General features: G+C 38.7%; 1 protein-coding gene across 1 annotated transcript; it reads left to right on the forward strand.

Moving 5' to 3' along the window:
* Positions 1-3,146: 3,146 nt before the first annotated feature.
* Positions 3,147-14,038, forward strand: LOC118804562 (calpain-2 catalytic subunit-like). The gene is made up of 11 exons (XM_036565061.1): positions 3,147-3,402; positions 4,715-4,784; positions 5,072-5,190; positions 5,693-5,826; positions 7,051-7,219; positions 7,361-7,441; positions 9,046-9,131; positions 9,211-9,285; positions 9,409-9,569; positions 11,450-11,610; positions 13,850-14,038. Exons 1-11 carry the CDS (start codon positions 3,217-3,219, stop codon positions 14,036-14,038), a joined length of 1,431 nt encoding a protein of 476 aa, XP_036420954.1. The 5' UTR covers positions 3,147-3,216.
* The last annotated feature ends 233 nt before the right edge of the window (positions 14,039-14,271 follow it).

Genomic DNA, 14,271 nt, shown 5'->3' on the forward strand with positions numbered 1-14,271 from the left:
AAGTTTTACTACACACTTCTATAACCTAAGAATAACTCAGCTAGTTTGCACTGTAGTCTATGTCGTTACTGAGTAATAAGCCTTAGTATGTAATAAGCCTGGGATTTTGAGGGGTTAAGAAAAGTTATAAACATGAAAGTCTCCAGAAAACATGATATTAACCAGATAATTACTGAGGAACTTGAGCCGCAGAACTCAGTTTAGGGGTTAATGTCTAAATAAATAGCATTTTTTGGGCAACATGCATAAAAATGAATGGAGAGTAATAGAGCAGCTCTCTTTTTAAAGTACTTCATTTTGGTCTTAAATATAGCATCACATGTACCCTTCTGGATCAAGGCCATTTCAAATCAATCAATCAATCAATCAATCAATCAATCAACCTTTATTCAACACATTTCCAGTGTTGCCAAGTTGACAAAGGAAACAGGGACTAATAATATGCAAGAACATATCAAATAATAAAAGTACATTTAATAGTAAAAATGACTAAAATCAGGTAAGAATAAAAAAATTAAACAATAATAAAAAATACATAAAAACAGTAGAAAATCTAAAACAATAATTAAAGCATAACTAAAATGTAAAAGTTAATAAAATCTAAAGAAGATAAATAAAAGAAAAGGAGGATAAGATAAAAAAAGGAAACTAAAATGAATTAAAATGACTGAAATAATAAAAATAAAATAATAATAATAATAATAATAATAATAATAATAATACAATGATAACTGAAAAATGACAAATGCCACTCAAAAACACGTTGTGATTATTTTTAGTTATCTGATTTTTTGTTCTCTATAATTATAGATAAATTGGTTATGAATATCTACATAAAATACACATTGTAGATCATGTCAATATTACATTATTGGTAACACTTTACTTGAAGGGTGTCTACATAACACATTAATAACATCTTACATAAACACTTCATAACATTTTATTGAATGTTTAATAGAACATGTATAAAGCATACATGCTTTACATTGCACTAATATGGACTACTTTGTCATTTTTTTGAGATACATTTTTCAAAATATTTTTTTTTTTATTTTGAAAAACTGAACTATTTTTAGTAAACATGTCACTTTATTACATTACAATACTCATAAATATGCTTAGGAATAACCATTTGACTGAAACTTAGTGTGGTGGTGTGCCTAAGTGTCAAAGCACTTAATGACCAAAGGGGTAAAGCAAGGTCATTTTTATTTTTGCTGCCCAAAAATGAGGCACTTTACTGAAAATAATGTCGTTTTTCAAAACAAAAATTAGAACTTTTATTTTGAAGAAAAAAAAATTTCTCAGTAAAATGACATAGTAGTCCATATTAATATCATGTAAAACATGTATGATTTACGAATGTAGATTTAAACATTCATGAACATGTTACGAAGCGTTTATGTAAGACGTTATGAACGTGTTATATTATCAACTTTTTTGTAAACAAAGGCTAATTCCAAAAATGGTGCCTGCAATACATTTCAGAACAAAGTCTCTCAACACACAAATGTGAGGAATTTCATAACGTTATTAACTCTTAACCCTTAGAACCCTAAAATTTTTTTGTTTTTTTTGGTCAATTACAATTACAATTATAAAGTATTTACATGAGACAGTCACACATGCTGTGTGTTGTTCTTTTCAGGAGACCCTGGGCTACTCAGATGTGCCATTATTTGACATGTAAATGCCAACAGAAAATGTTATTTTTATCAATTTTTGATCAAAAATGTAACCATCGCCTGCAATTATTTATTTAGTTATTTTTTTGGCTATAGAGTAGCGAAACAAAAGAAACAGCTCTCTATCTGACCAATTTGAACAGCTTCTGAATTTTCTCTTCCACCTTAAATGGTACAGCAGTCAGGCGCCGGAACGTAACTGCTGGACCATTTAAGGTGGAACGGAAAATTCTAATAAGAAGCTGTTGAAAAAAAAATCAACTTCAGCTTCATATATTCACCATTATTTTGCTGTGTGTTCTGTAAACTTTGTTCAGCTCGGCGGTTTTGGTTTCTGTTGTCGTCTAAATTCAATTCAAACTAGCGGTTGTTTTTAGTTGGCTGAGCTAGTTCTTATCTTTATCCTGTGCGCCCAATGATCCCAAAAATCATCAAAAATTTTCTTCAAATATAGAGTTTTTTTATTAAGTTCAGTAGTACTTATATTATAGTAAAATTATTAAATTAATAATATAGTATTATATTAAATTAATAATAAAAAATGTATATACAGCCACACACTGCTAACACACTGTCATTAAAAGGCTACAGTACTGTCACCTTTATTCAGTATTATGGCCTTAAATGAGCTGAAGAATGCAGACTGACTTGTTTAGGACTCAAAGATTAGGACTATTGACTTGGGATTCGACTCCAGACTTGCCTGTACTGACTCGGGACTTGAATCAAGACTCGACTATCTTGACTTGGGACTTCACTCAGGACTTGAGTGTGAAGATGTGACTTACTTGTTGCTTGCAACTTAGTGACTTGTTCCCACCTCTGCTTTATGTAACCCTTATACAACTGGCCTACTTATGTTTAAGGTCCAACAGTTCACTTATAGGCCTCTGCTTAGAGTTCTCTGGTACTTTCCTATGTATACCTCTTAATATAAGAGAATGATGTTCTCTTTAACCATATATTGGGAACATTTTCCATTTATTCCATCAGCATTAAACACAGGCATGCTTCAGTAATGAGCGTAACCACACGGGCCCGGGAATACTTCGGAAAACACTTTCCGCTGCATATACAAAGGCAAGTTAAGGCTTTACTACACAAAGCAGAGGCTGCATATCAACAACATCCAGAAAACGTGTCATTCTACCAGGAGTGAGCACGAACACATACATTTTGGCACACTTTATAATTATTAATTAATACTTTTAATTTTAGAACCAGAGGACCACCGACAAACATCATGCAGGAAATGCATTTTCAGTTCAGCATATCACACAAGCACATTTCCAAAGTAGGCTGTGTTTTACTGCACTGTGTGGCTGATAAATCCCAAAGTGTTTGTCAATGCAAATGAAACCAAACAGTGACTGTACATTATGCCACTTTGAATTTGAATTCAAAGTAACAAAGCCGTCTTTGGGTGAAAAGGTTTAAAAACCTCAGCAGGACAGCGAGTGGACACTCGGACGCCACCTAAAGAACCCGAAGATTAAGACATTTGAAGACGCTCCACTGACATTCGGAAATGGCAGCTTCTAACAAGGCTGTTAAGTATCTCAACCAAGACTACGAAGCACTGAAGGCTCAGTGCCTGAGCAAGAAAGCGTTATTCTCAGATCCAACGTTTCCAGCTGCGCCCGAGTCTTTGGGCTTCAACTTGCTTGGCCCAAATTCTGACGAGGCCAAAGGAGTGGTGTGGAAAAGGCCCAAGGTGAGTCCACAATTTGTGGACAGCATTTGTCCTTTTTGGGCTTTCTTATACAACCTGCTTGCTTAGATTACCAGTGATGGCAGGTTTCTCTGAGTGTTCTGATTGTGAATCTTGTTGCTATTTTTAACCCTTTGTTTATAATATGAAGGCTAAAAGCAGTAAAATAACAGCAGTGAGTGGGGTTTGGGTGATTTTGGAGCTGGATTGCTGGCTGATGGATGGTCAAAGGTGGATGAAATCACTCTGAATTGTGAGGACAGGTTCTTCTGAGTGTTCTGATGTGTGAATCATGTCGCTATTTTAACACTTTGTTGGAATATGAAGGCCAAAAAACAGAGCAATAATATCAAGATTTTCGGTGATTTTCCGAGCCGAATTACTCACTGATGCTGACGTCGCAGCTCACTGATGTCACGTTAGCTAGCTAGTAACTACTTTGGGGTGCTGAATGTCCTGATATGTGTATTATGTCTGTAGCTTAAACCGTTCTAAAGTTATGAAGTCTAGAAATCAACTATGAATTTTACGTGGTTTTGGATTCTAAGGGTTAATATCTCTGAAAGCTACATTACAGAAAGATATTACAAAAAATACTTGAGAATACTCTGCTTGATGTCTCATATATTTTATGATACTCTTGTTATAATGTAAAATAAAACTTTTTCAGATTTTTCAGATTCAGCACTATTTTACCATCATCAACATTACATATAAAAACTCAGAGGTTCTCTGGTTATTTTGGATGGTAAATAAAATGACTGTATTTGTGTTGTAGACGTCATGATCACTGTAAAGAAATAAGTAAGACAGTAAGTTTCTATACAATGAACGATTTCACATCAAACCACTGGACTATTTGCTGATGCATTTGTTGGCAGAGTGACGAGCCTCGACACATCCTTGCCCATAAAGACTGGGCCTTTCCTGGATGCTCCTTCTGTATCCAAGCATGATTACATCACTTGTTTTAAAATGCTAGCTGAGCATGGAACAACATTCCTAATCTTACGTTGCTCCTGTCCCGACTTTTTTGGAACTTGCTGCAGGCATCAGTTTTAGAATGAGCATATATTTACAAAAAACAATGAAGCTGAACATTAAATATCTTGTCTTTGCACTGCTGTATTTAAAATACAGGCCAAAGTGGATTCTTATCTGCATTTCACATACACTCTCAACTTTTTTGGAACTGGGTTTGTATATCTCAACCACTGAATTGTAGAACTTTAGAATAATAGGGCAGTTAAAGAGCGCTAAATGCTCCTGCTGATGTGTATGATGTTGAGTTGTGTGTCTGTGTGGTGCGTTTCAGGAAATCATTCAAAACCCTAAGTTCATTGTCGGCGGAGCTACAAAGGCTGACATTAACCAAGGGGCTTTAGGTGAGTTTGGGGTGACTTTGTTCTCAACATGAATCTCTCATCTACTTGCAAAGAACAAAGCTCAGCAGTTTGATTACACAAACCACTTATTGTGTATGCAAGCAGTATGTAGTAGGCTACTTCCAACACAGCCAGCTTAGCCTGTTCCCTTTTCAACCCTCCCTCAAAGAGGTCTGGTGACTTTTGTTCTCAAAAAATTAAAAATAAATCTATTTTTTATGTTATATTAATTTTGCTCACCAGGAATGATGGTAATGAGGAAATTATATGTACCTTTATCCCTGCAGGTGATTGCTGGCTGATGGCAGCTATCGCCTCTCTGACTCTGGACCCAGACATTCTGGCACGAGTGATTCATCCTAAACAGAACTTTGAGGAAAACTATGCTGGCATCTTTCATTTCCAGGTAGAACATTTTTTCATTTGTAATGCATGTTTTTTTTTTTTGCTTTTTTAAACTGCCCACATCACACATACACACATTATGTAAGCTGCTTATCCCTCTGGGTCACGGGGTCGCTGGAGCCTATCCCAGCGGTTATTGGGCAGAAGGCAGGAAACACCGTGGACAGGTTGGCAGACCATCACAGGGCAGGCACATAGACATTCACACATAGGGGCAATAAAGCATGTCCAATTGGCCTAACTGCATGTCTTTAGACTGTGGGAGGAAAACAGAGCACCCAGAGGAAACATGCAGACACGAGGAGACCTGGTTGCCCGGCCGGGGAACTGAACCCTTCTTGCTGTGAGGGGACAATGCTACCCACTGTGCAACTGTGCTGCCCTCAGGGCCCATATCACACAAAAACACATCAGATACTGGGGTCTGCTGGGCTAAACTCTCGAAACTTGGTCTAGACATGGAGTCACGCTGCTGATGCTTCATTAAATCTTCCTCTCCACAGCTGTGGCAGTATGGACAGTGGGTGGACGTTGTCATTGATGACTTACTGCCCACCAGAAATGGAAAGCTGGTGTTTGTTCACTCACTTGACAAAAATGAATTCTGGAGCGCACTGCTGGAGAAGGCCTATGCAAAGTGAGTGCATGTTACCATTTGATGTCCTAATTTCATAGCTCAAACCTTTAGACCCCTGGTGTAACCCCTTATGGACCACAGTTAGCTCCATTACTGTTGGCATCCTTGGGAAAAATTGGTAAAATCCACTTTTTTAAAGTCCACTTGAGTGTTCAAGAGCTCTTACATGGTCATCAATTACTTCCTGTTTCACTGGAGCATAAATATAAGATGACATAGAGGCCAAATTCTTCAGTCCTCATAAATTAGGCAATGGCTATAAAAAAATAGCTACATGCCTGAAAATGCTCATATCCACTGTAAAGGCAATAATTAAGAAGGTTAAAACAACCAGAGCTGTAGTGAACCTTATTTTAGGTGGATCATCACGGACTCCATTAAGTATCAGGAGATGAAAATGTGTCTACCTCTGATAAAACACTGAAACTGGGTAATGGTTTGATCATTTGGCAGGACAATGATCCCAAACATGTGTCCAAATTTACACAAAAATGCTTCAATAATTTGGGAAAAGCATGTCTAATATTGTTACTGTGATTTAAATCATGGTTATTTTGTATAAATTAGAAGCAGAATCTTTTACTCACCAAGTCGCAGATGTACAAGGAATGTCTCCAGAAAACTTTGAGAATTTTGCAGTAAAGGAATTAAATGCAGTGGTGGTAATAATTGTGGTTTTGTTTAAAAATTGGAAAGAGTTTATGTTTTCTAAATATATTTAAATTCCTAAAGTCAAAAGCTTACATTTTTCTCATATGTTCAGTGTGAGCTATTTAACCACAAAGACATTTTAACATGACTTTTTTTTACCCAAGGGTGCCAATAATTATAGAGCTCACTGTTCATACTTTATTTAGTAGTTTTATTATAGTTACTGAGTAATTCATAGATGTTAAGAGGTCAAATATATCACACGACATTGAGCTTCAGTTGAGTTGCAGGATGCTATACATTATGCAACTCAATTGCAATTTGGTTGCAGGTAGGTTTCAAGCAACTGAAGTTGCATTAAGGTTTCATTGTGTAAAGCCAGCATGAGGCTTATTTGCAGGCATATGACTGGATGCAAATGCATTGCAATAGAAATCCCAGGAAATGTTGTCCTGAATTTCTTATTAGAGTACTTGTATTGTTGCAATATTAAATTCTGCTATTCTTGTGGGTCAGCTCCTGATGGAGCTGTAAAGCAGTGTGACTGAGATGTTGTCTCTCATTGCTCTTCAGGGTAAATGGCAGTTATGAGGCTCTGAAAGGAGGAAGTGCTACTGAAGGCTTTGAGGACTTCACTGGAGGCATCGCAGAGCGCTACGAGCTCAACAAAGCTCCTTCCAACCTGTTTAATATCATAAAGAAAGCACTGAGCCGGGGTTCATTGCTGAGCACGTCCATATCTGTAAGTAAGCGGTAACTGATAAGCAGGTTTAATATCAGTCCCACGCAAGTTCTGTTGACATATGAAAGTATAAAATATAAAAATGTTCTCGCATCCCAAACAAAAAGCTCTAACGCTCCAATGTATTGCATTTTCGAGCAGGCCAGCGCAAACGAAACAGAGGCTGTAACCAAGGAGCAGCTGGTCAAGACACATGCTTACTCCATCACAGCGGCCGTAGAGGTCAGACACAAACTCATCTTGCGCACTGTGTATATTTGCTCATGTGCACATGCATGATCATAAACCCTGGTCTTATCTTGGGATGTGCATTTTTTTTATGTATATTTCATAAGTATATGAAGAGATCGTATATATGATTAACTGCAGGGAGCGACAAACAACGTCACAAAAGCCGAAAGTAAAGCAGCGTTGTAGGCTAACTTGTTTAGGTAAGATATTGCTCCTACAGTTTAACAAGTCATTTTAAATGGACTTTAATAATAGTAGTTTTTAAAAGACTCCTCTTATGTACAGTGTGGCCGTGGCTGACAACAGCTGGAAAATAACGCCATCATGACTTGTGTGAAAGTAGTGTCTCTTTTAATAGCAGTGAGCGCTACAGTTGGTGTCAGAAGTGGGATTTTATTTTCCAGCTGTCGCCAGCCACCGTTTTCTTTTTTTTCTCTAACAGTTCGCACTCTAACCAGCTCATGTCTCTCACTCTCTCTCTCTTTGTTCACACATACACACATACATATATACACACATCTCCAGGGTGGTTCCTAGCCCCACCCTCTACAATAAGAGTCCATAGCAAAATGAATCAAGTGCAATAAATACTAGAGAACATATAACCAAAAACTAACATGCCAAAACATTTCTTGAACACACTACAATATTATTGTACTTTAGGCCGCTGGTTTGTTTGGGGTGTTTTTCTGTAATTGCCTCTTTCATGATATCAATTCAGCATAACAGTATTAGCTTACATGTAGCAATATTCATATTTCACCTTCACAACGACCTTGTAATTCAGATGTTCAGTGGCAAAATGCATATGGGATAAAACATACAGAGTTAGAACCAGACTTCTATAGTCTGTTGGCCTTGCTGTCTCTGGGTAGCATCTCTCCATCACTCAACATGATGCTAGCCAATACGGGCATCTGTTGGCTGATGTAACAGAATTAGCATTCTCCTACGAACATGTTGAGTTGTCCAATGACATTGTGCTAGCGGCAGTTTGATGTGTTGGTGCTTCAAGTGTCTCAGAGGAAGCACACACTAGCCTTAACCCTCCCAGCTTGGAGTGATTGGGGAGACCTAGCTAGTGGGTGGAATTGGGAAAAAAAATTAGGTAAAATTCGGTAGTAGGTTATAAGGGAGATTCTCCGTTATGAAGCAAAGGTTTATTCTGCTATCAGCCAGTCACAGAATTGGTTTCTTCCATGTGTAAAATATCATCACAGCTAAAACACACCAGTACGGCGAGTTTTGAAGTCGACTTACATTTCATGCAAAGATTCCATCATTTTATGCTGAAAAGAATAAAAGGAACTTTCAGTATTTGGTTCATTAAACATTTACTCTTGCTACACATTATGTAGTTTTGCATGTTTCCTTTTAAAGTATTACTGTGGGTGTAAAATAGCATTGAGGCCTAGTGACTTTTTCAAAAGAGGATTTCACAAACAACTGGCAAGATTTAAATATTGTATTCTTAAATAATAATAACAACTGAGTGACTCCTGTTGCTTAATCGATGGGTTACCGAATGATGATGTTCTCACTGATATGACACACAAATGTGCAACTGGTCTTTGGGTGATATTTCACTGCGGTAGGTTCATGTGGGTGGACGTCTGGTGCAGCTGGTGCGCCTCAGGAACCCCTGGGGACACAAAGAGTGGAACGGCGCTTGGAGCGACAAGTAAGTCTTTCAATTAGCCGTGGATCACACTAATACCGAGTGATCAACTTGGGTAAGATCCTTGTATTATCTTCCTTAGTTCCAAGGAGTGGGACCATGTTCTGCCGCAGGAAAAGAACAAACTCAATTATTCGGCAGATGACGGTGAGTTCTGGTGAGTCTCACTGACTGAGATCCTGCTTCTTCTTAGTACAAAAAAAGCAACTTTAAATCTTTCAGGTGCTCTCTTTGCCCATGACTCTCGTTCTCTTTGCTTTTCTGTTTATCCCTCTTTCAGGATGGCATATTCAGACTTTGTGCAGCGGTACTCAAAGGTGGAGATCTGTAACCTGACTCCAGACCTTCCAAGCAGTGATCATGTTGGTCAGTGGGCCCTTCAGCAGTTTGAGGGCAACTGGAAGAGTGGCTCAACTGCAGGTGGCTCCATTAAAAACACAGGTATGCTTCAAATACCAATCACCTTATATTCTTGTCTCTTTACAGTCTAATTACACTGAAAAAGGCTAGCCCGTTTAGCTGAATGGCTTAAGGATGCAGGAAAATGAACCGAAGAGGCCCTAACTGCAGGGTTGCAGTACTGCATTCTCAGACCCGGGCTGTCACATCCACAATCTCAGCTCCGGATATGATGTTACATAGTGGTTGAAAGTAGAGTTGCACCGATATTGATACCATATCAGTATCGGCACCAATACTGACACTTAAATGGAGAATCGTATTGGAGATGGGGATACCTATGACCGATACCACAAAGCAATTTCTGACACGCATGCACACAGCTAGTTGATGAAACTGACCAACACATCAGTGGTGTGTAATGACAAGCAGCAGCAAAAATACTCATGACAAAATCTGTAATGTCAATTTTCCTGGAAAAGGCAACAGCAATGGGTGATATCAGTTGGAACTCTTCTTAAGCTTTTGGTTTCACTGATATCTCAGGAACACACCACATAACGCAACACACAAACAGTGTAAAACATGCTAACGGGAGTCTCTTACCTCAATGAAGTCTTCTTTCAGTCATCACTCATTTCCCACTGTGTGATCAGTCGCAGTCTGAGTTAATGTTAGTCCAGGTTGTTACTGACAGAGTGAACATTAGAAAGACATATTGAAGGAACTGCCGGTCTCTTGAAGTAATGATAGCCTTTAGCCTTGGTTTGAGACAAATGACTTGAGAAATTTACACGTACAGACAACCGCATAGAGTCAGTACTGGCATCGGTACTCAGTATTGGCCGATACTCATGGATCAGGTATCATATTGGAAGAGAAAAAATTATGTTAGTGGGTCTCTAGTTGAGAGGCTAAGTAGCTACCATACCTTGCGTTTTACGACATGGAGGACAAAGAAGGCAGTGTGGAATGTCTATAGAACCTCTCAAACACTATGTGATCAGGAAATAAAACAATAAATAAAAAAGTGTGTGGTGTGATTAAGCGTTGGCTGGAAGACTGAGAGTCAGGCCATGTGAACGAGCGGCTAATCAGTAATGATTTACACCTGTGCATGTGTAAGGGCATCCCTCCGTACCAAAGTATACCTTACTACTGAAAGAACCAAACATATTATGATAAATACAAACAGTTTCTCTGTTAAAAAATGGTTTCTTTGATCTAATAAGAGTAACTTAGCAGAGGTTCAATCCACCATTTACTGTCATACTCAAGAGAGCCGAAAGTGTGCCTGCACTTCCTGCACAGGCGCAGGGTGCAGGTCTGAAAGTGTGGGGTCTATAGTGCTGCGGCTCTGCAGTTGAATACTGCTGCGCTCACCTCCTGCTTTGTGCAGTCAGTTGTAGTTTGAGCTAAAGTTAGTTCAGTTGGGAAGGAACGGCTGATCTCTTGGGGTTAACCTGCAAGTTGCCCTGCGCTGTGTGTTGTGACACATTCCATAAGCATTCTTAAACATTTCTGTGACTTTGGACCAGGCAGAATAGCCTTTGCTGCTCTTGTGTAGTGATGAGCCTTGGGTGCCCAACACTCTGTTGCTAGTTTTCTTGCCTACCTTGGTGGTGAAAAATTGAAGACTGTAGTGTGTCCATTGCCATACTGGTTTGTGTTAGCCATCCTCATCAATGGTAGGATTCTGCCAACAAAGCCACCGCTGTGTTTGATACCAGCGCCACCAAAATACACATCTGCTCAACAGCAGCCGAGCATTGAGGAACAGGGTAGAAGTTGGTTCACAAATTTTGCAGTCTTTAATTGGACACGACTAGACAGATAGAGTTGCTGTCAATAAGGTACTCAGTGTGAGTAGAAAGAACAGTAGGTGTTTCTATTAAAGTGGTGTGTATATCTGTTTTCTGCAGCTACATTCAGCTCCAACCCCCAGTTTGTGATAAATCTGGATCACAAGAGCCAGGGTGGTACGCATACCTGCTCTGTACTTGTGGGTCTGATGCAGAAAGACATGCGCAAAGAGAGAAAGCTCGGACATGACTTCAACAACATTTGCTTTGCTGTCTATCCGGTAAGACATCACGCTATTCCTACAAGGCCATATGTGTGTAATATCTCAATCAACACGTGATAGGAATGCCTAACAACAGGATCAGTATTCTTTTGTGTGTGTTTGTTCCAAAAGAGGTATGTATGACTGAATAGATGGATTTATGTTAGTGCATTGGTTTAGATATACTGACAGTTTTATTTGCCAATAAACTATTTTTTGCAGTGCACCAGCTACTCTTACTGCCACTACTTTACTACTCAAAGCAAGTCAAAGCAACTTAACTATCACACTTGGAAAGCGCTTGCTGGTTTTGAGTTTGTTTTTGGTACTTGTAGGGCTGGGCGATAAAACGATAACGATAAGTATCGCAATATAACTTTTCCTCGATAGAGCGATACGACAGGTTCGATAAATGTTCGATATAATACACCACTCTCACACTTCGACGTTCAGCGAAAGCCTTGGTGGCGTTTTCTACTGCAAGGAAAGCGACACTACTCTGCTGTCGCCAGGAGAGGGCGCACTTCCGAGTTTTTCGACTTGATTAGAGAGGGAGGGGGCCACGAGTAAAAAACGGTCGCCAAATATACTTTAGCAACGTCTGAAACGTGGAGTTATACATTCCCTGTTTGAGTGGAGCGACCGGCGATCTGTTCTCCTGTGACCGAATAAAAAAGAATAAAAAAAGACTTCAGTCGCTGAGTTCTTGTGGAGGGAAGGAAAAGGCCTTCTCTTTATTGAGCTTTAAGCGGCAAGATGGTTCCCAGACAACCACAATGCAAATATCATCACGAGGCATCCCTTGTTATTGCTCTTTGGGGTGATGACGTAATCATCCCACCCCTTTTTACACAATTCCATACCACCTTAGTCCCCACTGTATCCAAACCCTGCACCTTTTTTGGTTACCCTTAAAACCAAGCTTAAAACCAGCTTCTTCACCCAAGTTCAGGAGTTCACTTCAGCTATAATTTGTACCGTCATCTAACACAATTCCCCTTTTATTAGTTTTCACTTCAGCTATAGTTTATACTGTCATCCAACAAATCCCTTCCTTTCAGCCCTAATTTGTAGCTACAATTTGTGAGTTCAAGAGTTCATTGAGTTCATTCTCTTTAGAGGTGATATTCCAAAGGTATGCAGTCTACAGCCTGCTCTCCAATGTTACTTTGTTTAGGAGATCTCCAAATACTCAAGTTAGCCAGTATGTAGTTTATCGATTATTAATCAGGAATATTTCATTAAATCTTTCCGTCAAAACTTACACATTTGCTTAAACTAGACACCTGGCATCTTTTCTTTGCTGCCAGTTCATTATTATTTGGGCTCAGTTTCTGAGCTGCTGAGCTAACGTTAAGTGTTTATGTTGGCTGAACTGCAGTTAGTTGTTTGGTGATATGACTGGTGTGGAACTGTGTAGAATTGAGGTGTAACCGCTGTCCTATACATTGTTGTTGGGATGGGAGAGTCAGAGCACACATTACGTTGCAGTGTATGCTGGGGACTGTAGTGCAGCGCATTGTGAAACGGGCCAATATTAATAGAAAATTAAAATATAGGATAGGATTTTGTCGCGGGCCTCTGCGTTCTTCTTCAGTTTGGTAGCTTTTAGTTGGTACTTCGTTATGAATCTTTGCTAGTTTTGCTAGTTGTACTCAGTTGGATGGTGTATTTATTTCTAGACCTTTTTTTAGTTGTTTTGAGTGATTTTGTTAAGTAAAATTGTCTCACTATTTTGGCAGATAATTTTGCGTATTTTAAGAAATATGCTTGAAATATGTTGAATTATCTGCCAATAAGCTGAGATCATTTAACTCAATAAAATTACTTTAAACAAGTAAAAATATCTAGAAATTGGTTGAATAATCTTATAATATTTGTACAACCATCCCAAATGACCCACACATAGACATTTAGACTAGATTTAAGATGATTTCTCTTGTTAAGGTGTCATTTTTTGCAGTGTACAATTCACTTGCATTTATCCCTCCTCCATGAATGGATTTTTTAAATAGATTTTTGGCCAAAATTTTCATAAATTAATGTTTCAGACATCAGACAGCATATTCATAACCATCACACGCTATAACTTTCTTTGAGTTAGCTTTTAGAGGCATTTTTTTGGGGTCTTCGGACCACTGTGAACAATACTTGGTTTCTCTAGAATGAAGCATCATTCCGATCGATGTTGTTTATACCTTAATAATTTAATAATGCAGAAATGATATGTTGAGTTGAATGTTTGTGTATATTTCAGCACAAAGGTGGCCACTTGAGCCGTGAGGTGCTGTCTTCTATGAAAGCTGCCTTCACATCCGAACACTCTGCAAAGCGTGAAGTGAGCCAGCGCTTCGCTCTGCCACCTGGACAGTACGTCATCATTCCTTCCACCTATGAGCCGAACCATGAGGGCAGCTTCTTGTTGAGGGTGTTCAGTGAGAAATAGACCCCCTGCAGAACCCAGGTGCCACTAGTGGGGGGGATCTGCAACTACATTACAGCTGCAAAATACTTAACTAAATAAAGCTGTACTTAAAGGTTTGTTCCAGTCTATTGGATTTCAGCCTTAAATCAGTGACATATACTCCCAAAACACAACTGTCTTATTTCAGAGATACTATAATAAACAAATAAATCAAATGGTTCTAGTGTTTTCTTTTTTTCCTGAAATATATTTGT

The sequence above is a fragment of the Colossoma macropomum genome, unplaced genomic scaffold (genome assembly GCF_904425465.1).
Source record: "Colossoma macropomum unplaced genomic scaffold, Colossoma_macropomum, whole genome shotgun sequence".
Taxonomy (NCBI): domain Eukaryota; kingdom Metazoa; phylum Chordata; class Actinopteri; order Characiformes; family Serrasalmidae; genus Colossoma; species Colossoma macropomum.